The 27,286-nt window shown below is 44.0% G+C and overlaps 1 protein-coding gene across 1 annotated transcript; it reads left to right on the top strand.

Moving 5' to 3' along the window:
- The first annotated feature begins 238 nt into the window (after positions 1 to 238).
- Positions 239 to 27,286, top strand: HHIPL2 (HHIP like 2). The gene is made up of 9 exons (XM_053383111.1): positions 239 to 826; positions 12,761 to 13,413; positions 15,415 to 15,558; positions 16,037 to 16,368; positions 17,806 to 17,932; positions 18,522 to 18,667; positions 18,961 to 19,042; positions 22,578 to 22,660; positions 25,393 to 27,286. The coding sequence occupies exons 1-9, from the start codon at positions 446 to 448 to the stop codon at positions 25,776 to 25,778; spliced, it is 2,334 nt and encodes a 777-aa protein (XP_053239086.1). The 5' UTR covers positions 239 to 445; the 3' UTR covers positions 25,779 to 27,286.

Consider the following 27,286-nt stretch of genomic DNA (forward strand, 5'->3'; position numbering starts at 1 on the left):
GAGCTTTGGATTCCTGAGCTTTGTGAATAGGAAAAAATGATTATTTTCTATAACTGTCGACCAGATAGTATAGAATGCTTGCAGCAGCTGTAATTTATGCTTTAAGCTCCCTCCCTCCCTCCCTCCCTCCCTCTCTCTCTCTCTCTCTCTCTCTCTCTCTCTCTCTCTCTCTCTCTCACACACACACACACACACACACACACACACTGTATGTTACTGTGTGGCATCTGCCTCCTTCTATCAGAGGGGTCAGAGAATATTGCAAAAAAAGGAAGGAGGGAAGTATTCTGCAGTGTGAGGTGTGGAGTTGCCAAGAGGCGGTCTGAAGGCTCTGCTTCTCAGCACACCAATAGTAAACTTAATGGGAGACAGAGAGAGGGGTGTGTAAGCAAACTTGAGCAAACACTGAGCTCTCTGCTGGTTGGGATGCTTCAAAGCTCAGAAGATGAATAACCCTAATCTTCAAGGTGGTCACATCTTGGAGACATCTAGCAACAGGAAAACTTCTGTGAGGAAAGCTACTGTGAGCTCCTACAAGAGCAACAGAGCCGGGATTTCCTTCCATTCTTTAAAATTTCTCACTGGCATCTTCTTTATGCTCTTGGGCCAAAGTGGGCTACTCCTGGGACACCCACAGTGCCTCGATTATGGTCCTCCTTTCCAGCCTCCCTTCCACCTGGAGTTCTGCTCTGCCTATGAAACTTTTGGTTGTTGCGATCAGGACAAAGACAATACGATTGCAGCCAAATACTGGGAGGTGATGGATTATATCGATCCGCAGGCTCACAAATTGTGTGGAGGATATATCAAAGATATTTTATGCCAGGTAAGGCAATGGGTGGGTTGTAACCTTCATTATGCATCACTGATATCCACTTGATTGCAAATTCTACTGTTGGTTTATTAATTTTTTTAAGGAGGGAAGACAGTGAACAGAAATTAAATAAAACTAAGTTAGCAGGTGTGTGTGTGTGTGTAGAATATATATATGTAGCATCTTTAGCAGCTACAGGGGAATATATATAAATGGCATCTTTCCTGTGGACAAATTGTGATGTATGTAAAAAGATAATGTAATATTGTTCAGGGGGAGGATAAGGATAATATTCCATTGATTCATTCTACATATCTGCTTAGCATACAGGTATTAAGCTGTATAATCTTAGGGTGTGGGTTGTTTTTTTTAAATGTTTCAAACCAATATGACACAGTGGTGAAAATCTCACATCCTCACTCTCACATGAAGGCTGGAGAGCAAGGAATGAATGTCTTCCCCCCCAGAAATTTGAAGATAGCTTGGAAGAGCAATCACAGCTTGCAACTTGTTCACTCATGCTACTTTAACCCCTGCTAAACAGATTTTGTGGATTTCATATCAGAAACCTGCAGAACCTGTTTGAACGGTGGCAAAAGTGCGAGAAAAGAAATACGAATGCACACCCCAAGAAGCAAATCTCTTTGGACTTCTGTATTCTTCCCGGCCTCCCTTTGGCGAGCCACTTAATCTTTCTCGCAAAGTTGTTGTGAAGCTCAAGGCGAGCTGTGAAGCAGGGTTTTTTTGTGCCCAAGGGGGCTACAAAACACACTTTCAAGTTAATATTCTAGATCAAATGAAGCAGCAATGGTGCTCTCCGTTGCTGGAAAGGTGGCGAAGCTAATCATTTTGTGTCTGAGGTTCGGAACAAAAAGATAAGTGTTTCTTCCATTTGCTTTGCAAATAAATGCAGACCGAGACTGGGCAGCGCTGGGCGGCTTATGCAGGGCTGAGCAAAGTGGACCTTGGTGTTTTGATTCCCAGATGCCATGAAGCGATGTGTTTAGATTGTGCTCCTGCCTGGTGCCCTGGAAAGCTGCAGTTCTGAAAGCAGCCTCAGATCAAACAGCTGGCACCCATGCCTTTTTGGAAAGGGTTCCCTCCAGTCTCAGTTGCTCGGTTCCTGCTCCCCCTGCTTTCTAGTGAAGGCTGCCCATCTGGCTGAAAGCAGAAGCCGGCCAGTGTGTGTGTGTAGCAGGAGAACAATGAGCAAAGGGTGCAGCTCCCATTGGCATCCTGCCTATCCAGTGATTTATGAGCAGAAAGGGTTCCCCTTTTAAAGTGAGTCATGGAGGTCAGTGATTCACTCCTTGCCAGCACAAAGGAGCCAAAACACACACCAGGCAAACACTTAGCACTCTTCCATCTAAGCTTCCTCAGCGCTAAAATATTATCTGCATGCACTGAATACGCTCTCTTCAAGGGGCAACACTGCTCAGATTGTGAAGTCAAAAGGAAGCTGCTTATTTTAAAAAATAATTCCATAGCCACAGGAACCCATATTTTTTCCAGTGTGGGGCACTTTGTGTGTGTCAGGGGCAGGGATGGAATTGGTCTAAAGTAAAGCAAAGACAACCTGGATGGAAAATGAAGCCAGTGGTTCAGTTTACTTAGGGCTTAAAGATTTTGCCCCTCTTCAGATAGCAATGTGTTTGTTGCCCCGCTTAATCTGAAATGTATTTTGGTCTGTCAGCAAAGGTGAGCCCTTCTGCTCGTTTTGCTGAATGGGCCCCTCAGACCTCTGCCCCCAAATCTTGCTGTGATGGCACCACTGCTGGAAATAGTGGATAAATGTGAGGGTTCCTGACACTGATTGATTAATTAATGTCAGTCTTAGGGCCAAAGAGGAAGGTGACCTCAAATATGTCTTTGCACCCAATATGCAGATCTTTTAAAATGCAGTAGTGCCAGAGAGGGCAGGGAATTCCTGCCTATGCAAATACTAGCTCCAGAGAAAGGATTTCCTTTCGGACTGCAGCAGGGGAGGAAAGGGTTAAACTCCCTCTCTCTCCTCCTGTTAATTATCAGTTCCACCACCCAAGCTGATGCAAAAAGTTTCACTTCAAAACCCCTGCTCATTAAATGCAGAAAAACACATTTAACACACTGTGCCTTTAAAGCACATTTGAAGCACATTTTCCACACCTCAAAAAAAAAATCAAAATCCTGGTGTCTCTAGTTTATCCCTCACAGTTACGGTTCCCACCAACCCTTAACAACTGGGACAATAGTTAATTCTGCATAGCTCCACTTACTATTATGTGGAGACAACTTTTCAGACAGGGAGACAGGGAGAGGAAATCCTTATAAAACGGCAGACACAGTAGTCACAGAGGGACCTAAAGACTTAATATTTCATCAGCCCCTCTGAGATAGAGGTTGGAACAATGAGCAGAACACCATTTGCAACCTCTCACATAGATGAGGAAAAAGGAACAGATGGGCCAGCCTTTTACTGGCAAGGCGGTTTAATCCTAGCAACTGTTATGTAGACCCTTAGGAATGTCTTGACCTCAGACATTTTTAGCCGCAAATGGGGGTTGCTTGCATTCTCTGAAAGACAGCCCCTGCAGGGGCTAAGTTTGGACTTGAGACAGGGAGAGACTGTAGGATCCAAAGCAAATGCTGGGACAAAGGCTTGTCAGAGGGGACATTTTGTTGAACTGCACTTCAGCATACAATACTGAGCTCTGAAGATTTAGGCCCCATCTGCCCTTTACATTTAAAGGAGCATCACACCACTTTAAACAGTCATCATAGCATCCCTCAAAGAATTATGGGAACTGCAGTTTGTCAAGGATGCTGATACTTGTTCAGACACTCTTATTCCCTTCACAAAGCTACCATTCCCAGAGCTCCCTGCAAAGAAGGATTGATTGCCAAACCACTTTGAGATTCCCAGTTACAGTCATATCTTGGTTGATGAACGCCTTAGCAGCTGAACTCCTGAACGCCTCAAACTCGGAAGTGAGTGTTCCAGTCTGTGAACGTTCTTTCGGAAGCCGAATGTCTGGCAGCCAATCGGAAGCTGCACCTTGGAAGTAGAACGTTTTGGAAGTCGAACAGACTTCCGGAACGGATTCTGTTTGGCTTCCAAGGTACAACTGTATAGTCAATAGTCAAACAAGAGCTTTGGATTTAACAAGTCAGTTTTGGACTGGAATTGTAGCACCCTGCTTGTGGTTAACGCTTAGCTGGAATGAAATATTCAACGCAGCAATAGAGAAATTAAAATAATAATTTATTTGTCAGACAAATAAATAAGAGGCACAGTGGTATATGGTTACCAAGCTCTGGCCTGGCCTCCTGCCATTATGGCCAGCACTTATATTCCCTCAGCTCAGCCCCCTTGCTCCTCCTTTGGCTGCCTCTGTCCAATCAGCCTGGTTAAAATTCCTATTGGCTGTTTGCTAGAACCAATCATAAAAGATACACCCATTTCCTATTACCTTTTATGGGAGACAAAGAGCTATATTTCCTTCTATTTATAATTGGCAAATAAGTAGTCATATATCTTACATTTACCTCGACCAGGCACCTTAATTACCAAATAACCTTTTGCCCTAGACTAGGCGCCTTAACTAACATTTCATCTTTTGCCCTATTGCCCTATTCACTCCAAAACAGATGGTGGCTAATTTTATCTGAACAGATCTTTTTGTTCATCTTCCCACACATTATCAATGAAAGATCTCCTTCTTTGGAGGTCACCAAGCAAAGGCTCGACAACCATATGTCAGGAGTGCTCCGATGGTGCTTTTCTTGCTTGGCAGGGGTCTGGACTCAATGGCCCTCATGGTCTATTCCAACTCTTCTATGATTCTATGATTTCTTACTTTCTAAATCCTTTGCATAATTACATTTAAGCCAATATATTTCATAACATAGTTTTTTTTTTAGAAGAAAGGGAACTTAGCAAAAGCTAAGCTAAATTCTAAATTCTAAAGATTCAAAGCAGCTTCAGAGAGAAGCCTCTTCCCTAGCCAGCTGCTGTTTGTATTAGCTCTTGCCCTTTTAACCTTAGGAAGATGTGGCTCAAGTTTAATGGGAGGCACAATAATTATTACTATTTAATTGTGTTTTTGCAACCTTGATTGTATTCTATAATTTGTATGGTCAGTGTGACCTTTTGCTCCTAGCCTGTAATTTCCTTTTACAACCCTGAGACACTGCTATAGATCAGGGGGGCCCTTGATCAAGAAGATAAACAGCTGCCAGAGTATGGTTTCTGCCTGGCATGAGAGATACAAACATTTACAAATATATATTTCTTTAAGGTCATTTTTAGAATACAGGAATCTGATCAAAATATAAGCCTTGTTTAAAATGCAGGCTATGATCAGATGCCTCATTCCCCCCTTTCAAGCTCAAGGACCTTCCCAAGTGTCCTTGATAGCTTGACCTTCATCATATTCCTGAGGTAAAGCTCTGTATAGGGCCATGATATGAGGTAGAGTTTCATTTGAAATCATCTTGCTAATTGTACTTCTAAAACATGAAATGATACATGGCACCATACACAAAACCATTACTACTACCGTCAAGAAAAACAAGCAAGACAATAGTATCCCTTTGAGTCCTGCGACATTTGGTAACCAGTTGGTGAGCCATCCCATATCCCATCCTTCCCATGTTTGTACTGGGACATGTGCTATATTCTCCATCTTTGTGGCCAACACACGGATTGCCTCACCATTATCAGAAATGTTAAAGCAACAGGCATTCCCTGTCAAGTTCAAGACTCCACATAGGCCTCCCTGCCTGGCAAGTACATAATCCATTCCCATTTTCAGCTGCAAAATGGCGGCTCTACTTTCATCCAACTGTTGTGCAATAAGTCTCAAACTCTGGGCCGTTGCATTGGTTACAAGTTCCACTACTGCTTGCAATCGAATTATTCTGTTTAGATTATAAATAGGATCCCGTGCCCCTTGTATGAGCTCATCAGGATTCCAGGAGGCAGGTTCATAATAGGCTATAATGCGCTCTGGTGGCCAATCATCAGTATCGCTCCAACTTTGGGTACTTCCTCCTGCTATACGAGAAATATCAGCGTTTCTTCGTGTACGCTTGGCTGAACTAGTGGGCATAATCCACATTGGTGGTAATACCCATCCCAGGAAACAAGTCCCACTCCATTTGGAAGGGAGTTTCTTGTATGCCCATTCTCCACATATCCACCACAACCATCGGGTCTGAGGTTTTTGGTACGTGGAGTGCATAAGGCGAAATATCAAAAGGGGCATAGAGTTCACAGTGCAGTATGTTAGATTGCCTTTTTCTGTCACAGTTATGTTCCACACCATTTTCCATGCATGAATAAAAGGAGGTGCACAGGGCAAGGTATTCCGAGTTCGATAGGTAGTACCGTTTGCCCAGGTTTGACTATTCTTAATATAATCCCAAGTATAGTGGCAATGAGAAGAGCCTATCATGGTAGAATCAGCTGCCTCTGATGATTTATGTACACAGAATTCCCCTTGTACAGGTATAACTCGTATTGGTTTAGTTGAGTTCCATCCGGGGAAATTCTGTACTTCTGTTTGGTGTGGCATTTCGCTTACCATACCAATGGCATTTAATGGTATTGGTAATAAGGGCATACCTCCCTCTGAATCATCTGGCCCAAGAGAGCAAACAAGGCAATTGGTCCTATTTGTAACATTGGCTACCATCTCAGCTAAGCCTACCCACATATTGTGGTCATGGCGGAACCCATATTTAGCAAATTTGCTCAAATTCAAGGACCCTTCCCCTTCCCAAGGGATCAGGATTAATAATAAAATCATGTTGATGTCTAGTATATGCATTCCTTCCACAAAAGATTACCTTATTGTGATAACAAAAAAATATTAGCCCCAATATAATTCCTCCAGTGACAGAAATGGGGAACCACCAAGACCAAAACATATATCCCAAGGATCCCCAATGAGTAATATCTCTAATAATTGTTCCACAGGGGGGGGGCAGTCAATCAATTGTATAAGAGAATCTTCCCGTTCACAATCGCTGGTTCAGACGCTCCTCAAGCTTCAGGCGTGCGCAGGTCAGCCAGCTTCCAGGTTGTGGCTGCAGCAGGCCAGTCGTCTAATGTTGCCCGTGACCTAGCCTGTTCCCCGTAGGGCTAGATACAGGGGTTTTTTGGAGAGAGTCAGTTTAAAAAAGGATTAGAGGGGTCACCTTTGCACGTCCAACTGCCTTCGGATTTCTTCAAACGGGAGTGATGAATCCAGGGGGTCACCTCAGCTACCTTCACCGCTGTTGGAGTAGAGAGCAAGACGGTGTAAGGTCCATGCCACTTAGGTGCAAGTGGATCACGTTTCCACTCTTTCACCCATACGCTATGCCAGCCTGGAACTGATGAATCGGCTGGGCAATGCTGCAAGGCGTGTGCTTGAGGGCCCACCTGTTAAGATAAACAACAACAAAAAACACGGGAGAGAGACAAAAACACGGGAGAGAGATTGCACTTGTCCCTGTGTCACATGGTCTCCTATTTGTTTGAGGTCAGCTGGAATATCCTGAACAAAGGAGGGCGGCCTCCCATACAGGAGCTCAAAAGGTGACAACTTAAGTCTTTTGTGGGTGCACACTGAACACGAAACAGTGTTATGGGTAACACATCACTGCTGTGGCCAGCATTACCATCTTTTCTTTCTGCCACTTCTTCTTCTCTTGTTTCTCAGCCTCATCCCTATTCCGATAAACTCGGCGTGCAATGGCCATAATTTGGCTCATCAGCATCCCTTCCCATCCTTCTGATTTCTGAATTTTCTTACGAATGTCAGAAGCACACTGGGCCACAAAAGTAGCAGTAATCATTCTGCTGTTTTCAGGGGCTTCAGGGTCAAAAGGAGTCCATATACAATAGGCTTCCTGCAGCCTCTCTAAAAAGTCTCCCGGACTCTCATTAGGTTTCTGTTCTACTTCTGAGACTTTAGACATATTAGTGGGCTTCTGGCATGCCCTGCGGATACCTTGCACAAGCGTCTGGCGGTAGGTGGTAAGCCTGGCCAGGTGAATTGCATTGTTTGGATCCCAATTAGGATCTTCCAAAGGAAAGTTATCCTGGAGATGACGGTCAATATTAAAAATATTTCCCACTCTGGCCTGCTCACGCAAATATATCTGTGCCTTCTCAATTATGTCTCTCCTTTCCTCAGTGGTGAACAGAGTATTCAGGAGCTGGCGACAATCTGTCCAAGTAGGACTATGAGTATTTACTATTGAAGTCACCAAGTCCATCATAGCCTGAGGTTTTTCTGCGAAAGATGGGGTGTGTGTTTTCCAATTCATCAGATCCGTAGTTGTGAATGGAATGTACTGGAGGGTCGAAGTTCGAGGTGGCCGTGGTCCGGGTTGCCCGTTAACCAGCACAGGCTCCTCAAGTGTATCAAATACTCTTCTAAGAGGGGCTACTACGTGACCTTTCTCTTCGCTTTGCTCTAGGGGCCTCAAATCATAGGGGATGGTATCTGTCCCAAGGCGTTCTTTTAGCAGCTTTATACGCCTTGCTGTATTGCTTGCTGACCGATCAAGGTCTCCCTGTAACTCCTGTAATAATTCTCTAGGACTTGGATGTACAGGGGTTTGGGGTGGGCAATTGGTTGTTCCACTAAAGGAGACTGTAGATGGAGTTCTACTGGGACTCACAGGTGGAATAACCACTTCTGCTTGGGCTTTATTATAGGACTCCAAGGCCTCCTGAAGATATTTATCATAATCTATCAAGGAATCAAGTTCTGTGACTCCACCCCCATTATTCATTCCACTTTCTTGCCTTGGGGTTACAACTGGTGGAGTATTTGGATTAGGCTCCCTTCGATGTGGAGCATAGGGTGGAGGTGGAAGCACCTCTTCCTCTGGTCCCTCAAAAATGGGTTTGAGTTTATTTGGCAAGATTCCTTTCCTAGCTTCGGCTTTTACAGCCAATAATTTGCATCGTTGGACTTTGCATTCCCTTATCCATGGAGGATTTTTATTTAATGTGCTCAGCCAAGAATCTATATATGAAAATTGTTCTGGGCACCCTCCCGTTTCTTTGGCGATATTAGACCAAAGTTTGCTTACTAAATTTATATCAAAGGTTCCCTGAGATGGCCATTCAGTATTTTGTTTCGGCCACTCTAATTCACATAACGTTCTCAGGCGCTCTGGCGTCATTTTGACTCCATATGCCCCTGAGAAGGCTTTCTTAAAATTATTTAACATACATTCAAGAGGTGTATTTCCCCCCTTTGAACCTCCAACTCCCATTATATGGGCCTGTGAAGTATCCACTCAGTCACTCACACACTCGCCTTACTGAGAAACGAAGTAGTACCCACTCCACACTTACAGATTGTACTTTCTCACACATACAATGCGCTGGATACTTCACCACACTCTACCTCCCAACCTTTCCCTTTTCCCTACATCAGATCACCATCTGATGTACCCAGCCATGTAGCGTACTCAGTTTCCCCTTACTGAGACGCAGAAGTTTGATCAGGACTTCTCTTCCTCCTAATTAATTGGAGGGCCAAACCCTTTGTGCACTTACCCTTAGCTGGTTCCCAGTTTATTTCTCTGGTTCCCCCCGGTCCGTCGCCGTCGGTGGGCAAGGTATCAGACAGACGAGACTTCTGCGTTCCCCTGGAAAAAATGTTCCAGTGCGCGCTGGGTAAGCAGTTAGTGGTCCTCCCTCTTGTACCCTGCCCAGTAAGGCGAAGGGGCTGCGTTCCAGCAGACCACTTATCCGAGTCACAGAGGCACCATAAAATGTAGCACCCTGCTTGTGGTTAACGCTTAGCTGGAATGAAATATTCAACGCAGCAATAGAGAAATTAAAATAATAATTTATTTGTCAGACAAATAAATAAGAGGCACAGTGGTATATGGTTACCAAGCTCTGGCCTGGCCTCCTGCCATTATGGCCAGCACTTATATTCCCTCAGCTCAGCCCCCTTGCTCCTCCTTTGGCTGCCTCTGTCCAATCAGCCTGGTTAAAATCCCTATTGGCTGTTTGCTAGAACCAATCATAAAAGATACACCCATTTCCTATTACCTTTTATGGGAGACAAAGAGCTATATTTCCTTCTATTTATAATTGGCAAATAAGTAGTCATATATCTTACATTTACCTCGACCAGGCACCTTAATTACCAAATAACCTTTTGCCCTAGACTAGGCGCCTTAACTAACATTTCATCTTTTGCCCTATTGCCCTATTCACTCCAAAACAGATGGTGGCTAATTTTATCTGAACAGATCTTTTTGTTCATCTTCCCACACATTATCAATGAAAGATCTCCTTCTTTGGAGGTCACCAAGCAAAGGCTCGACAACCATATGTCAGGAGTGCTCCGATGGTGCTTTTCTTGCTTGGCAGGGGTCTGGACTCAATGGCCCTCATGGTCTATTCCAACTCTTCTATGATTCTATGATTTCTTACTTTCTAAATCCTTTGCATAATTACATTTAAGCCAATATATTTCATAACATAGTTTTTTTTTTAGAAGAAAGGGAACTTAGCAAAAGCTAAGCTAAATTCTAAATTCTAAAGATTCAAAGCAGCTTCAGAGAGAAGCCTCTTCCCTAGCCAGCTGCTGTTTGTATTAGCTCTTGCCCTTTTAACCTTAGGAAGATGTGGCTCAAGTTTAATGGGAGGCACAATAATTATTACTATTTAATTGTGTTTTTGCAACCTTGATTGTATTCTATAATTTGTATGGTCAGTGTGACCTTTTGCTCCTAGCCTGTAATTTCCTTTTACAACCCTGAGACACTGCTATAGATCAGGGGGGCCCTTGATCAAGAAGATAAACAGCTGCCAGAGTATGGTTTCTGCCTGGCATGAGAGATACAAACATTTACAAATATATATTTCTTTAAGGTCATTTTTAGAATACAGGAATCTGATCAAAATATAAGCCTTGTTTAAAATGCAGGCTATGATCAGATGCCTCAGAATAACAAAAAGCTATGTAAGCAAGGGTGGCGCTGTGGGTAAAAGCCTCAGCGCCTAGGGCTTGCCGATCGAAAGGTCGGCGGTTCGAATCCCCGTGGCGGGGTGCGCTCCCGTTGCTTGGTCCCAGCGCCTGCCAACCTAGCAGTTCGAAAGCACCTCCGGGTGCAAGTAGATAAATAGGGACCGCTTACCAGCGAGAAGGTAAACAGCGTTTCCGTGTGCGGCTCTGGCTCGCCAGAGCAGTGATGTCACGCTGGCCACGTGACCCGGAAGTGTCTCCGGACAGCGCTGGCCCCTGGCCTCTTGAGTGAGATGGGCGCACAACCCCAGAGTCTGTCAAGACTGGCCCGTACGGGCAGGGGTACCTTTACCTTTACCTTATATAAGCAAGAAGAAGAGCAAGCACGTAATAGTAGGTTCTCCGTGTGGCGAAGATGGAGAAATGCTATTGTGTGATGGCGAGAATGGCACACTTCTTTGGACATAGCTATGGATTCTGCCTACACAAGATGTGGTTGTGGCCATCAAGTGCCATCACAACATAGATAGCTTTTAAAGGGAGAACAGACAACTCATGGAAGATACGGCTATCACTGGCTGCTAATAACAATGGTTATCATACCCGACTGCCCCAATAAAATGGGAACACCCCATTTTTGAGGTGCTTTCACGCGAGATCACATCTCTCTCTCTCTCTCTCTCTCTCTCTCACACACACACACACACAATTTTCTGTTTTATAATTTAGAATACTCATTTAAACATCCTTAAAATATCAATGACCTTCCTTCTTCTCTTTCCATGGTTCATTTTGCATATAATAAATCCCTGCATATTTTACATAAAATAAACCATTCAGTATTCCATTATTACATCCATCAAAACTTATTTACACTGATGAATTTATCTTAATGCTGCCAACGTTTTCAAGTGCACACAATTCCCCCCCATATATTCAATAAACATTTTCCAATCTTCTTTAAACATATGTTATTCTTGTTCTCTTATTCTATATGTTAAGTCTGCAAGCTGAGCATATTCCAACAGCTTAAGTTGCCATTCTTCTTTAATTGGGACCTTGTTTGTTTTCCATTTTGGGGCTAACAAAACACAGGCCACAGTAGTGGCAGACATAAATAACCTTTTGTGATACCTGGCAATTTCCATCTGAATTATCCCCAACAAAAAGGACTTTTGTTTTTTGGAAAAGTACTTTTAAACAATTCTAGCCAATTCTAGCAATATTGCATCTTTCAGGGCCTTGCTCTCATGCGAGCCACATGACTCGCACAGGAGCACGGCCCCAAAAGCCGCACATCCCGGTTTTCCGCTGGGGCGTGTGAGAGGGTATGGGTTATATGCCACCTTCGGCATCAGAGGCACCATGCTCTGAATACTGGTTGTTGGGTAATAACAGTGGAAAAGGCTATTTCCTCATGTCCTGCATGTGAGCTTTCCATAGGCTTCTGGACGGCTGTTGTGAGAAACAAGATGTTGGATTAGGTCTGGGATGGGGTATCTTTGGCTTTCCAGATGCTGTTGGACTATGTCTCCCATCATCTCCAACCATCGGCCTTGCTGGTTGGGGCTGATGGGAGTTGCAGTCCAACAGTATCCAGAGGGCCAAAGGTCCCCCTGGATTTGATAGTCCTTTGGTCTGATTCAATGGGGCTGTTACGTTTCTTAAAATCAGGGAGCATTGCACACTTAGGATTATAGAATCATAAAAATGTAGAGTTGGAAGGGACCCTGAGGACCATCAAGTCGAACTCCCTGCAACGTAGGAATATGCAGTTGTCCTATGTGGGGATCGAACCTGCAACCTTGGTATTATCAGTAGCACGCTCCAACCAGCTGCGCTATTCAGGCCTGCTATTTGAGGTGTCTTTGTAATACATAAATGTGCAGACTGAGGAGGCATGATCATGCTACAGCAGCAGCCACACAGATAGAGTCCGTTGCACAGCACTTTCAGAATGCTTTTCGCCCTTTAACAGGAATGCTCACCCTACGCAGCTCATCTTTATGATGCTGAGAATCCTCAGACGCCCCTGCGGAACCTGCCTGGGCTTTGCTCGGACTACTGTTCAGAGTTCCACCTCTACTGCCGTTCTGCCATCACGTTGCTTACCGATGACAAACACATCCAGGAATGCTGCGAGAGGAACAAGACCCGCTTCTGCAACCTGCTTAACATCCAGGATGAAGACTATTGCTTCCCCGACGTGCTGAAAAACACAGACCTGAACCGTAACCTGGGCTCTGTGGTGGAGGACAAGAAAGGTTGCCTTCAGCTGTGCCTAAAAGAGGTGGCCAATGGACTGAGGAATCCTGTGCTGATGGCGCACGCGAACGACAACACCTATCGCATGTTTGTGGCTGAACAAGTGGGCATCATCTGGGTCTTTCTTCCAGATGGAAGTCGCCTGGAAGAGCCTTTTCTGGATATTAAGAACATGGTGCTGACCACCCCCTGGTTAGGAGATGAAAGAGGTTTCCTCGGGATGGCCTTCCACCCCAAATACAAGGACAATGGGAAATTCTACATTTATTACTCCTACCAGGACAAGAAAAAGGTGGAGAAAATCAGGATCAGTGAATTAAGAGTTTCCACGTCAGATGTCAACAAGGCTGATGCAAGCACAGAAAGGTAATGTTTTCCCCAAGCTTCCTTCCTTCTTCCATCTTCTTGGGATCTCTGCTTCCTCCCAAGGGCTTAGGGTGAAGTTGTCACCTTTAGTCCTCATATCGACCCTGTGGGATAAGTAGTAACCAAGTACACTCTGTGCTAAAGCAAATCCCAACTGGGCTTTAAGAAACAATGAATTCTGTGATCTGTGATTTATTTTCCCTGGCCAAGCAAAAGGGCAATTTCATAGGTATGTGGGTGGAGGTGGACTCAGGTGCTAAGCACTACTGTGCTGTTCAAGATAAAAGAATGCATTCAGATGTGGGATCTGAACCTAGGTCAACCTAGTAAGGGTGGGGAACCTTCGGCTCACAGACTAATGCTGGCCAACAAAGGTTCCAGTTTGATCCATGAGGCCCAACCACGTCCTCCTGTCAATCAGCTGATGTCACTCATGATATCAACTGATGGGCGGAGTCCACATTGTTCATTGGCTGCGTGGGCCTGTTCCCAGCAGGCAACAGGTGTCTGCAGGCAAAGCAAAGGTGTGTGCTTTCCTTTGTAGCCACAGGCTACAAGAGAGACTGCTCTGACTTGCAGCTGATGCTTGCAAAATGTGATGGGGAGGGGAGAAAGGAGGTTTTGCCAGCCCTACGCTCGGCACTTTGGAAAGAATCTAGACAAATCTTCAACCTGGAGAGTAGTTTCAGTTTCAGCCTGTAACATGGGGGCTACTTGTGCAGCCTGATCCCACTGTCTTCAATGGAGATCACTGCCAGGTTCATTGGCTCTGTTTTTCCACCTATATATGACAATCTGTAGTCTTCTAGGTGAGTGTTTTACTCCCTATCTTAGACCATGGCGTGGCCAGTTTTGGGTTCCTGACCCACCAGTTGCATCAGCCAATGCTCTAGAACAGAGACAGAGAACAGGACCCAGATTCTGACAGGCTGGACCCTGAGCTCTCTTGACATTGGAGGGAAGGGCTACCCACTTTTCAATCATAGTTGAAGCCAGTGATGAAAAGGAATCCCTCCCCCCTTTGTAGGTATGACTTGATCCATGTCAACAGAGGAAGAATGCTCCTTTGTGTTGTTGGCTTGAATCGAAGGTGGTCATTCAAAGGAAGAATGGGGAACACCCTCTGCATCCAAACATTGGCTCTTTTGGGAATTTGGTGACTTTCCCAGTTGCTGTGCAGGGCTTAATGTCCAGCGCGGAACCCAACCCAACCTATCATCTACCAGACCACAGTGTCTCCTAGTTTATTGAGGGTCCTAGTTTTGAGTATTCTTCCACCCACGTTCAATTGCTGCCACCTCAAGATGTGCCTGGAAGCAGGATAGATGTATTGAGAAGTATATTGCCAAATAGGAATGGTTGGATGCGGAAAGACCTTGCACAGTTAACACTCTTGCGGAGGGCTTTTTTCCCCAGCCAGAGTTCACTGGTACTCAGCTCCAGCAGTTCTCAGGTGGGCAAGGGAGAAATTCATGGTGAGCTCTGGCACCTCTCTTTCTGGAAAAATAGCACCACTCCTGCATCCAGGAGTTGTGCTGATCTGCCGTCCGGATTTCCCGCTTTGACTACGGCTTAGACCTGCAACGTGTCGCGCAGTCCACCATGGGTGATTGCCTATTGGCATAAGACTTATCATAGATCAAAACAAAGCCATTAATTGACTTCCTTTCCATAGCATTGATGGATGCATCACATTCTGACCCAGCTTCTCTCCTGGGAGGGCAAGTGGGAGTGCCAGATGTGCACTTAAGACAGTTCTATCCAGCAGACAGATTTCATCAGAAGGATAGAATTATCCCAGGAATTTTAAGGTCCTTTTTTGCTTTGTCTAGGAAAAGGGGAAGATTGAGCGCTATGCAGATAAGATGTTCTGCTTAGTGACTGAATAACTAAAATACGTCTTTGAACTTAGTAAGGCCCTGAATATTAAGCAGCCTTCCTCCCTCGCTCTTTTTCCTAGTTTCTGATCTTTGTGTTTCTCTCCCCACCCCCTCTCTTCAGGAGTCTCTTAGAAATCGAAGAACCAGCCGCAAACCATAATGGGGGACAGATCCTCTTTGGCCTGGATGGCTACATGTACCTGTTTACAGGGGATGGAGGGAAAGCCGGGGACCCTTTTGGTAAATTTGGGAATGCTCAGAACACGTAAGGTCCATCTTCAATAAGTGCTGATTACATATGAGACAGCTTACCTCGCCTTTAAAAGCAAATTATACTATTTAAAATAACGCTGCTTTTCTGTTCAGGGGTGCTTTTAAAATAATAATAATAATAATAATAATAATAATAATAATAATAATAATAATAATAATTTATTTGTACCCCGCCCATCTGGCTGGGTTTCCCCAGCCACTCTGGGTGGATTCCACAAAGACCAAAAATACACTAATATATCATACATTAAAAACTTCCCTGAACAGGGCTGCCTTAAGATTATTTTATCATTTATTGCTTTTTTCCAAATCTTTTATGTAAGTTCCCTTGAGTATCATTTGACAGAAGTTGATGATATCCCATCTAGTCAAGCAGCCAGCCAGCATATATGGAAACTGCTACAATATTCTCCCTTCTGTTTCTTTGTCACGTTTGTTAATCCTTGTTTTATGCCTTGATTTCCTCTCAGGAGTAGTTTACTAGGAAAGGTTTTGCGGATCGATGTGGATGGAAGAAGTTCTGACGGGAAGCCTTACCGCATCCCCTCTGACAATCCTTTTGCCTCTGACCCTCAAGCTCTCCCAGAAGTCTATGCCTATGGGGTGAGGAACATGTGGCGTTGCTCTGTGGACAGAGGTGACCCGCTCAGTCGCAAAGGGAGGGGGAGAATTTTCTGTGGAGATGTTGGCCAGAACAAGTATGAAGAAGTGGACATAATTGTTAAAGGCGGGAACTACGGCTGGAGAGCTAAGGAAGGCTTTGAGTGCTATGACATCAAGCTTTGCCAAAATTCCTCCTTAGGTAAAGAATGTTACCTGTCATTTTTTAGTGTGTTCGTGGGAAGGCCTTATCTTACCTGTATTTGGTTTAACTGTTAATTCTGCAGCTATCATTTTTGTCATTCCTTTGTGAAGGGATAGGAAGTGCACATGTTCTTCATTAAGGATAAGATCCTTGGGGGCAAAGTTACAACATTTAGAGTGCTTTAGTTTCAGGAAAAGGCAAGTACAGTCATACCTCATGTTACGTTTGCTTCAGGTTGCGCGTTTTCAGGTTGCGTCCCATGGCGACCCGGAAGTACAGGAAAGGGTTACTTCTGGGTTTTGCTGCTCGTGCATGCGCAGACACACAAAGTGACATCACGTGCATGTGCAGAAGCGGCGAATTGCAACCCGCGCGCGCGCAGACGCGGGTTGTGTTCTTTTCAAGTTGCGAACGGGCCTCCAGAACAGATCCCATTTGCAACCAGAGGTACCACTGTACAAGGAGACACGATAGAGGCGTATAAAATCACACGGGATGGGGAAAATGAATAGAGAAACGTTTTCTCTCTCCATTTCTCACAGAGCCTGGGGGCATTCAGTGAAGTTGAACGGTGGAAGATTCAGGACAGACAAAAGAAAGTCACACAGCGGACATGAACTATGGACTTTGCTCCCACAGGAAATAGTTATGGCCAACAACATGACTGGCTTTAAAAGAGGATTTGACAAATACATGGCAGAAAAGGCTATTCATGGCCACTAGTCGTGGTAGTGATGATCTACCTCCACTGCTGGAGGTCTCTGAATATGTGTAATTTCAAGACCCCTCCTCTCCATTTTAATGGTTACTTATTTTTAAACCAGTCTTGGGCCCATCAGCCATTCAACCAGAGGACGCCTTCAAACAGAGGTCTGTCGGCTGCAAAGCTGGATGCATGGTGGTCCTATAAACCAGTGTTTCCATATAAACCAAGATATTCCAAGGGGATCACGCTGAACAATGCGTAAATGGGGGAACCACAGCCCAAGGCTAGGGGGCCACAGAGGGAAATGAGAAGTGAAGGGGGGCGGAATCCTGATTGGCTAGCTATCTGCTTGGCCAGTCACAAGCGGGTAAGGGGGCTCTCTCTCTCTCTCTCTTTTGACATGGATGGGTGTAGCCAGGATTTTTTTAGGGGAGCAGGTTTTTTTGGAGGGCAGTACCTCTGATTTGTATTGATTTTTACTTATTGGGGGGGCAGTTGTCTCCTGTGCCTATGCCAATGGGGGAGCTAGAGAAAGGAAACTAGGTCGGATGGGGGCCACAGTAGGAAAAAGGTTGGACAACGCTGCTATAAACTACACTAATTTTACTTTAAATGCCCAATTTGTTTTAGAAAAAAATTGCTCGTGCATTGAAGAAGGATGACTATTTCCTTTTTAGATAATCAAACAGTTTTAATTGACTAAAGTGCATTTCCTCTGTTTTTAACAGATGATATACTTCCAATATTTGCCTACAGCCATTCAGTGGGAAAATCAGTCACTGGAGGTTATGTGTATAGAGGATGTGAGTCTCCAAACCTGAATGGCCTATACATTTTTGGTGATTTTATGAACGGGTAAGGAACAAACTTCTTTCCATTAACTTTTCAGTACAGTAGGTAGGTTTCCTATAGACCATTTCAGAATATTGGTTTTTAGTTCATCCCTAGTCATGGGCTCAAACAGTTCATGACAATGGAGAGTAGCAAAAGGTATTTACGGCCCCAGAGAAAGCCTTGGATCTATTTTGGGATATAGGTAAAGGTACCCCTGCCCGTACGGGCCAGTCTTGACAGACTCTAGGGTTGTGCGCCCATCTCACTTAAGAGGCCGGGGGCCAGCGCTGTCCGGAGACACTTCCGGGTCACGTGGCCAGCGTGACAAAGCTGCATCTGGCGAGCCAGCGCAGCACACGGAAACGCCGTTTACCTTCCCGCCAGTAAGCGGTCCCTATTTATCTACTTGCACCCGGGGGTGCTTTCGAACTGTTAGGTTGGCAGGCGCTGGGACCGAGCGCACCCCGCCGCAGGGATTCGAACCGCCGACCTTTCAATCGGCAAGCCCTAGGCGCTGAGGCTTTTGGGATATACTGTACCAGAAAGAGTTTTTCTAAGCTACAGTGGAACTGTGAAAGCATAAAACATATGTTTTTGTTTTTTCATCCAGTCGGCTTATGGCTTTGCAAGAAGATGAGAGAGCAAATCAATGGAAGAAGCAAGACATTTGTATTGGTAGCACTAAAGCCTGTGCCTTTCCAGGGATGGTCAGCTCTTACAGCAAATACATCATTTCTTTCGCTGAGGATGAAGCAGGTAATGTTGGTTGCTGTGTCTGTTTTCTTAGGAAAGCATTTTTTGGGGAGGCCACCGACTCTGAGTTGTTCAACAACTTTTGGGGTGTCCTGGTTTACTTTTTGAAATATGGCAACCCTGAAATAATCAGGAACCTGGAAGGCCACATGGTTTCTTTAGGCTGGTGGTAGGTTACAACTTGCACAGGCCTGGCTTACATAGAGAGGAAAAAATTGCACGGTTATCAACTTGTTGCAACTTTGTCTGACGAATTTCACATTCCTGGCTTTCTCCTCTCTTCCTGTTGTCTCCAGCTGAGCTCTATTTTATGGCTACGTCCTACCCCAGTGCCTTTGCGCCACATGGATCGATATACAAAGTTGTGGATCCTGCAAGGTGGGTACTTTTTCAAGTCCTTGAATGTCCCCGCGACCTGCTGATTTTTTGAACAGCATCAGCATCACACACAAACATTCATCAGTTTTCTTCCAGGGTGATAGATACTGTTATGTACTGAAGTTCTCACCCTGGGCCAGCAGGGGGATACTGTAGATAGTTTTCACTCAGGTCCACATTTGCAAATAAGGGATCGAAAGTGACGTTCAGTGATTGGATAGTTACAGAAAATGGTTACTGTTGCGTTCTAGTGGAGCTCTATATAAGCAGGCTGGCTGAACCCTTCAGCTCAGTTCTGTTCTGGCCTGTGAATAAACAAGAGCTGTTTGAAGAATCGCTGTGTCGTCTGATATGTTCACCCACAACTTAACAGATACAACAGAAACACTCCATTCACATGACTGGATTTCAGTTTCATGCATTAAACCTGCAGAACAACTATGTTCCTGGGAAGCCACAGTTTCCTGCTCTGGCACTTGCAGGTCAATCCACTAATTTAATTAAAACGAAGTACAGTACATTGATTTAAAGCAATTGGGCTCCAGTTAAATCAGTGGGAGTCCACAGGCTTAAACTCCTTTTAAGGAATTTGAGGATTAGGAAACCAAGAGCCCTGAAAGCCCCACAATTGGTTTCCCCAACTTTCTTTCCTCCAGAGAATTCTGGGCACTGTAATTTGTTAAAAGTTGCTGGGAGTGGTAACTCTGTAAGGGTCCCCAGGATTCTTTGAGGGAAGAATGTCTCATGAAGGTATTTCGTGTGTGTGTGCAGAATAACAAAATACTGTGGAGCATGGGAGCATGTTCCATCAGTAACAGGAATTAAATATCGCATAAGCTACTACAATTGATATCAAGAAACCTGACCCAAAACCCTAAGTCATTCTTCCCCTGGTGGTTCAGATGGTGCCAACTCTCAAGGAGTAAAAAACCAACCATGTTAGGTAGAAGAGCTACCACCACTCCTGCTTTGTTCACCCAACTTGCGCAGGAGATCTCAGGCTGTACTCTAGGGACTCAGCTACAATAGTAAACAAAACAACCCAGTGATTTGAATGTGTTATAAACATGCAACACCAGATGGCGCCAGAGAGCACAAAACTTTTCTCTAGCATTTTTACACAGGGGTTTCCCCCCTTGGTTTTAATGTTTTAATTTCTGACTTATTTATAGTATTTTTTCCCTGTGTGTAAATCCACACTAGCTGTCCCTAAGACCCCAAGGAGCAAGAGCTAAAGTACTGCTCTCTGCTTCTGAGGCCTCAGGCAAAAGAAGCCAAATTACAGCAGCTGTAACTCGAGAGGTCCAAGGAATTGGTTTAGAACCAAGGCTTAACTAAAATAAGAACAGCCAAAATGAAGAGGTGGATGTTTTATTAGTAATAATTGAAACAGCAGCATAGCATGAGACCTGTTTACCAAATAGGAGAAATTGGAAATAAATCTGGAGCTAGGCCTGGCCAGTGTTCAGTCTGTTGCTGCGCACATCTCAGTTCAGTTACTCGTTTTATATTGTGTCTGTTTTCACCCCTACTGTAGGGAACTCTGTCCCCATTTGTGCTCAAGGAGAGCTGGCTCGCAGGCAACCCGCAGCATAGAAAGCAGACAAAAATACATCTTTTTGTAGTTTGTATTTATTTTGAAGTTGAGACCAACCATAGAATTCGTCTGAGACTCAGGAACTAGTCTAGAAAAACATGAGAGTTGTTGACAGAACTTCCGTCCAAGTAATGGCAAGGCACATCAATGACAGTAATAAATATTCACTGTTTGTCTATCTCCTTTTATCCAAACGATATCCAAAAGATTAATGTACCAAGAAAGCATCGCTTTTGCTCCCAAGTAGGGAAGACTTCTAGGCCTACCAACATTTGGGATGCTTTTCTGGGCAGATAGTAATTTTCATGTTCTTTTCACCTTGTTATGAAGATGTCAAGCTGTTCTGGGAAGCTTTAATCTCTTTGATACACACTTTCCAGATTTTATTTTTAGTTTTCTGAGCCTATGGGTGCTTTCAGGTGTGCGTTTATTGTGGGATGGGTGCTTCTTATTCATGCAGGTATTGTTTTGTTTTTGGGTTTTTTTGCAGCAGCCACATGATCAAACCACCAGCCTCTATTTCCCCTCCCATTTAATCTCTTTTTTGTGTGTGGGGAGGAGAAGAATGTAAGGCTTTAAACACACACAAACACACACCAAAAACACAACAAAACTCACCAACCTGTTGTTCATGCTATCTGAGAATGGGTATTACTTCACCTTCAGTGGAAAAAGTGTCCAACAAGAACTTCCAGGAAGATCCATGGACCTTTCTGCAGGTTTTTAGAAGTCTATATTTCCCATTCATTTCTTTAGCATGTTTGTGAATTACACTCAAGAGAGAAAGTGAGAACTGTCTCAACTTCAGTAGCATAAAAAGGCCATGGAGTTTTCAAGGCAGAAACGCGAGAACTCAAACTCACCAAAGCCAAACGACATGTTACATTATTTAACATTTTTTTTTAAAAAAGTGTGGTTAAACAGGCCTGTTTTGTAAAAAAAATGTAGCTATAGGGTCCAATCTGGATTGGGGCACCATGTGAGTTTCCTGCTGAAATTCACTCACTTGCTCATATTTACCCTTGAAGTTGTTTCTTTTACTACAAATGAATTGCTCCCACTAAATACTGAGATTCCAGAGAACTTGCGTCTTCCAAAGAATCCTGGGAAATGTAGTTTGTTTAAGAGTGCTACGAACTGTAGCTCTAGGAGGGGCAAACTACAGTTCCCAGAATTCTTTGGGAGGGCATGTATTTTAAAAGTATGGCACGCATGTGACCCCTTGGGAATGATAAATGTATCACAGTTCCAATTAATTTAGCAGAGCAGTGGAAAGACTTAAAACCAAAGATATAGTAGGCAAATATCCACAGGAAACCTGAAATATACTCGGAGTCGAGGGTGGATTTCATGCTCTTTATTCAGCTCATAGTGGTGAGGAGGAACGAATGTTCCCCCAAAGTATCTGCTTTATATACATTATTTACACAATGGGCTGCACGTGATTGGCTAATTCCGGAATTCTCCTGTAGGCCAATCAGGTTGTGAATTCACTTCCATCTGGAGCTGGATTGGGTGGCTCCTGCAGACCAATCATACCGCTGCATTGTTCTAGGACCACTCAGACTGCTGCATTCTGAATCCTATTGTTCTAGGACCAATCAGGCTGCTGCATTTTGGATCCTATTCAACTCAGTACCTAACAAAACCTAAATCAGGAAGAGAGTTCTTTTCAAGTACAAAATGCTTGACATTTTCCTTAACTGAAAATCCGCTTCTTCACAAGGAGAGAAACTAATGGAAGGATTTGGGCAGGATATAGCTCTTGTTCTGTTCGCATGAGAGTGCTTTCAAGGTCTTTTGCTGGCAAGCTCATGATTTAACAGAAAGACTGAAATTGGCCATCTGCCTCTAGAAAACCACCACAAACACAGGCTCCTTATCCATTCTCAAGATGTCCACACATAATTTTTGTGACCGAATCTATTTGCTTTTTAGGAGAGCTCCACCAGGGAAATGTAAACAGAAGCCTATTCCAGTGAAAACAAAGAGTAAGCGAATCCCATTCATTCCCCGTGCAAGTAAGTCAACAAGGATATGTGGTGTTTTTCTGTTTTGTTTGGTATGTAGCAGAAATGCTAAGACATATTGAAAGGAACTTTCGATGTGTGTGCCAACCATTAAAGGCTTCCAACTAAGTAAATACTACAATCAATCAATAATAAACAATTTAGTTACCCCCCCTCTTTATTCTACACTTGTGATTATTTTGCTCATGATGGTATTGGGGTGGTTATACACAATCACGTTTTGACACTGTTTGCACCTGCAATCGCTTTTGCAATGGACATACTGGCAGTTTTCCAATTGGCACAACAAATGTTCTAGGATTTGTGGGGTTTTTGGGGGGGTGGGGGTGGGGAGGCAGGAATTGGCTTGCTTTTGTTGTGCTGTAGTCCAACAGTGCCCTTCTAGGCGGCACTAATACTGTATCACTGGGGAAGCATTGCAGAACAACAAATAAAGTAATGTGGTGTGTGGACACTCCAGTGTAAATCCACCATCACTAATGCAATAGTACTGTATCAGTGACATGTTGCAGAATACTAAAAACAACAAAACCCTCCAGTCTGAATGTATATATTCTGATCTAAGTATATTTGAATCAGGGGTGAACTTTTCAGCCTGGGGGACAAGACCCTTATCTGTCCCCACCCCCGTCAAAAGGTGTATTGGACACCAGTCCAAGTTGTCACTGAAACCGCCCACACCCTCCCACATTTCTCCGATGAAAATAGGGACGTCCCATTCCATAATGATAATTTTACTATTTATAACCCACACATCTTACTGGGTTGCCCCAGCCACTCTGGGCAGCTTCCAACATATACAGTGGTACCTCGGGTTACATACGCTTCAGGTTACATATGCTTTAGGTTACAGACTCCACTAACCCAGAAATATTACCTCAGGTCAAGAACTTTGCTTCAGGATGAGAACAGAAATCGTGCTCCGGTGGCACGGCGGCAGCAGGAGGTCCCATTAGCTAAAGTGGTGCTTCAGGTTAAGAACAGTTTCAGGTTAAGAACGGACCTCTGGAACGAATTAAGTACTTAACCCGAGGTACCACTGTATAAGAACAAAATAAAACATTAAACATTAAAAAACCCTGCCCTATACAGGATTGCCTTCAGATGGCTCGGGGGTCGGGATAATGCCATACGCTCCAACATTTCTTTAAGGAAAATAGGGACATCCTAAGGAAAAGCAGGACATTCCAGGATCAAATTAGAAACCAGGACGGCTTCTCTAAATCAGGGATGTCCCTGGAAAATAGGGACACTTGGAGGGTCTGTGCCGGCTAAAATGGACGTTTTCTCTTCCCATTTTCAAAGCGGCTTGAGTGCAAACCACTTAGTGTTTGGCATGTTCCTGCTCTCCGTCAGCTGATGAGCAGGGGGAACAGGTCTTGCTCCTGCAGAAGAGCAATTTGGAGCTCACTTTAAGCTCTCGATCATTCCTTATGATGGGAGTTGTAGTCCCGTGTGGTTACATGGGTACCTGCTCCACACTTGATGACATCAGGTGGGGGGGCAGGTAGGTGTGGTTTTAAGGGCTGGCTCTGTGGGCCTAATCGAAATCCCAACTTGGCTCACTGGTCCAAGGCTTCCAAACTTGGGTCTCTAGCTGTTTTTTGTACTACAACTCCCATCATCCCTAGCTAGCAGGACCAGTGGTCAAGGATGATGGAAACTGTAGTCCAAAAGCAGCTGGAGACCCAAGTTTGGGAAACCCTGCACTGGTCAATGGCTTCTCACCCCAAATCTAAATGTTTGAGGCTTAGGGTGGATTACACAAGCCAGCAAACCTCTTCCTAACAGCTCATAATATTTCCCATGTTCCCCCCTTTCTATTTTATCCTTACCACAAACCTGTGAGGCTGAGGGATAGACTGATTCAAGGCAGGGGTGCTGTTGTTAAGGGTGGCTGAGGGGTTCAGGCAATGCTGCAAAGCACTGTGATAATTGTTATGTATTGAAGTTCTCAGCCCGGCCACCAGGGGTATTGTGTATATAGTTTTCACTCAGGTCCACGTCAGTTAATTTATGTGGGAAACCCTGGGCTATTGTTGTTACAATGTTGACAGCCAGCTGCCTGTAAAACAGCTGAGCAGTTCAGTTCAGTTCCAGCTTACTTATAAAGAACTACTTGGAGAAATCTCTGTGTCGTCTGCTTTGTCAACCCACTACTTAATAATAATGACACCTCACCCACCATTTTTAAAAAATTGTTTTTGATATTACAAATATAGATTTACAATACCAAATACATATCCATATAAAGAGATCTCTCTGAATCTCAAGACTTTCCCACCATCTTCTCCTCCTCTATTGTCAACCTTCTCAACTGCATATTATTTCATAATCTATATCTATCCATATTGTCCATAGTATTTGTTACATTACAAGTGAGATTAAAATCCTGCTAATGTTTTCATCTGCTTACAGCGGTCTCCTCAATAAATTATAATTTCCCTCCATTCTTTCTTGAAGTTTTTGTCTTCTTGGTTTCTGAGCTTTCCGGTCAGTTTTGCCATTTTGGCGTAGTCTAACAGCTTGGTTTGCCATTCCTCTCTGGTAGGGACTCTTTCTTCTTTCCATCTCTGGACTAGTAGCATCCACAGTGCTGTTGTCGCATACATAAATAATCTTTTCTGTTCCTTTCCCACCCACCATCTTAAATTGCTCTGTATCGCTGCTAAATTCAACCTGTTGAAACAAGGATGGTAACCTCCTAAAATGTCTCTTCACAGAAACCGTCCTTGAACTGCTTAAAGAGCGTCTTACAACCCGTCCCCCCAAAACAGCCTTCAATGCTACCGAACTGCCCCCAAATTCTTCCACTCCAAGATCCAAGAAGCCTGCCTCCCACAAAGACCCTACTAAACGTAAGGCAGCGAAGGCTCCCAGGTCTGGCAGAAAGCAGCAAACGACCCAAACCCCCAAGGCCCGGGGATCCAAGACAAAGTCGGACAGAACGGCGCAAAAGGCTCCACGGGTCTCGAAAGCGACGGTGACAACCTCCCCGCCAAAGAAAAAAGGCTCCCGGTTAACCAGAGCCCAAAAGAAACAGGTTGCAAAGCTGAGGTCAGCGGCTAAGGAGAAATTCAGAAGAAGACAAGAAAGGGGGCCAGCTTAAGAAGTGCTGCTTGAACTTCCAGTATACACCAGAGTTATGTGAATGTAGATGAAGTTGCTGGGCAACTTGCTTCTGTACCGCTCTTAGTAAGAGAGTGAGATCAGTGTGTAGTTTACACGCCAAATAAATATATATATGTATATGAATGAAAGCATTCCGCTCCAGGAAAAGCAAGCAGCTGCTAGCCCACTGTGACAGATGCAGCACATTCGCTTAATGAGGAGTTTAAATGCCCCAGATGGATTCCAGGTTGTTGCTTTGCAGAAATCTTACTCCGATGACCGGTTTAAGGAGGTGACGCAGTGGCCATTTACAGCAGCATAGTTCTACAGGAATGTCAGTGGGATTGCTTTGGCTGTGTGAAGCAGCAAGTGATTTGCACCCTCTTCGGGAAATTCAGTTTCCCCATCGACTTGCATGGCAAAGAAAAGATGGCAAGGTTAAGAAGTCTGTGGTACTTTTGTCTCGGGGAGAGTAAGGCTGTATCTCAAAAGGTTAGTAAGCAAGGAACATTGGCTGCATTTCAATGGCTGAACAGTCTAATAAAATGCAAATCTTCTAAGGAATTAACTACAGGGAGCAGAATTAACTAAATCGCCCAGTCTGATATTTTGATGGGCAGTTGATTTTCTATTATCAGTTGCAACATACATTCTAAAGCACATGTATTTTCTCTCTCCCTATAATAAAATACTGGATGAGAACAAATAAATCAAAGTGCGTCTATTTGTGTGGTTCTCTTGCAAGGCAAAAAATGTTTCAACAAAAGCACTTAAATGCTGCGACCTTTTGTTGTAGGTCTCACCTGGTCACTTTATTAGACAACATCCTACCAACACCCAACGCGGGTGTACAATATTCCTGGACACCTGGGATTCAGATCATACTATCATAGATACAAATTCCAAATGCACCAGTATTGGGGGGTGGGTGGGTATTCACCTGTGTTTGGATATGGGTAGGAGAGGAACAATTAGGATAATAAGCTATGCTTTGCAGTAAACCTTATGCCTAGTAGTGGGCAAGGACTTAAGAATGACTTTGCAGGGCCAGACTAAGGCCATCCCTAAATCAAGCAAGGCAAGGAAGGCATCTTTGCTGCCTCCTTTATTTTTTCACGTTATGACTGCCATATTTCCAGTGCATTTACAGCCTGTTCCACCACACTAATGTATGACTTGTAGGAACGGATGCATCTCTCATTCAGCACTATACAACTAGATAATGTATCCTTATTTAGAAAAAAAAATACAAATCACTTAATAAAAAATACCTAAGCAGGTTACATGACTCTGTAAAACAACTAGCCATGAAACACAGATAAAACCTGCAAATGTTAAAAACCATTATACATAACTAAACAATGTCTGGAAGAGACATGCTGCTATAAAAAAAAGCTTTTAGCTGCCATCTAACACAGAAAAAACGTCAAAACAAATTCAATATCTTTACTACTGAGAATCATTCATGTATAATTACTTATGTACCTGTTATACACACTGACGATC

This window comes from Podarcis raffonei, chromosome 3 (assembly GCF_027172205.1).
Source record: "Podarcis raffonei isolate rPodRaf1 chromosome 3, rPodRaf1.pri, whole genome shotgun sequence".
Taxonomy (NCBI): Eukaryota; Metazoa; Chordata; class Lepidosauria; order Squamata; family Lacertidae; genus Podarcis; species Podarcis raffonei.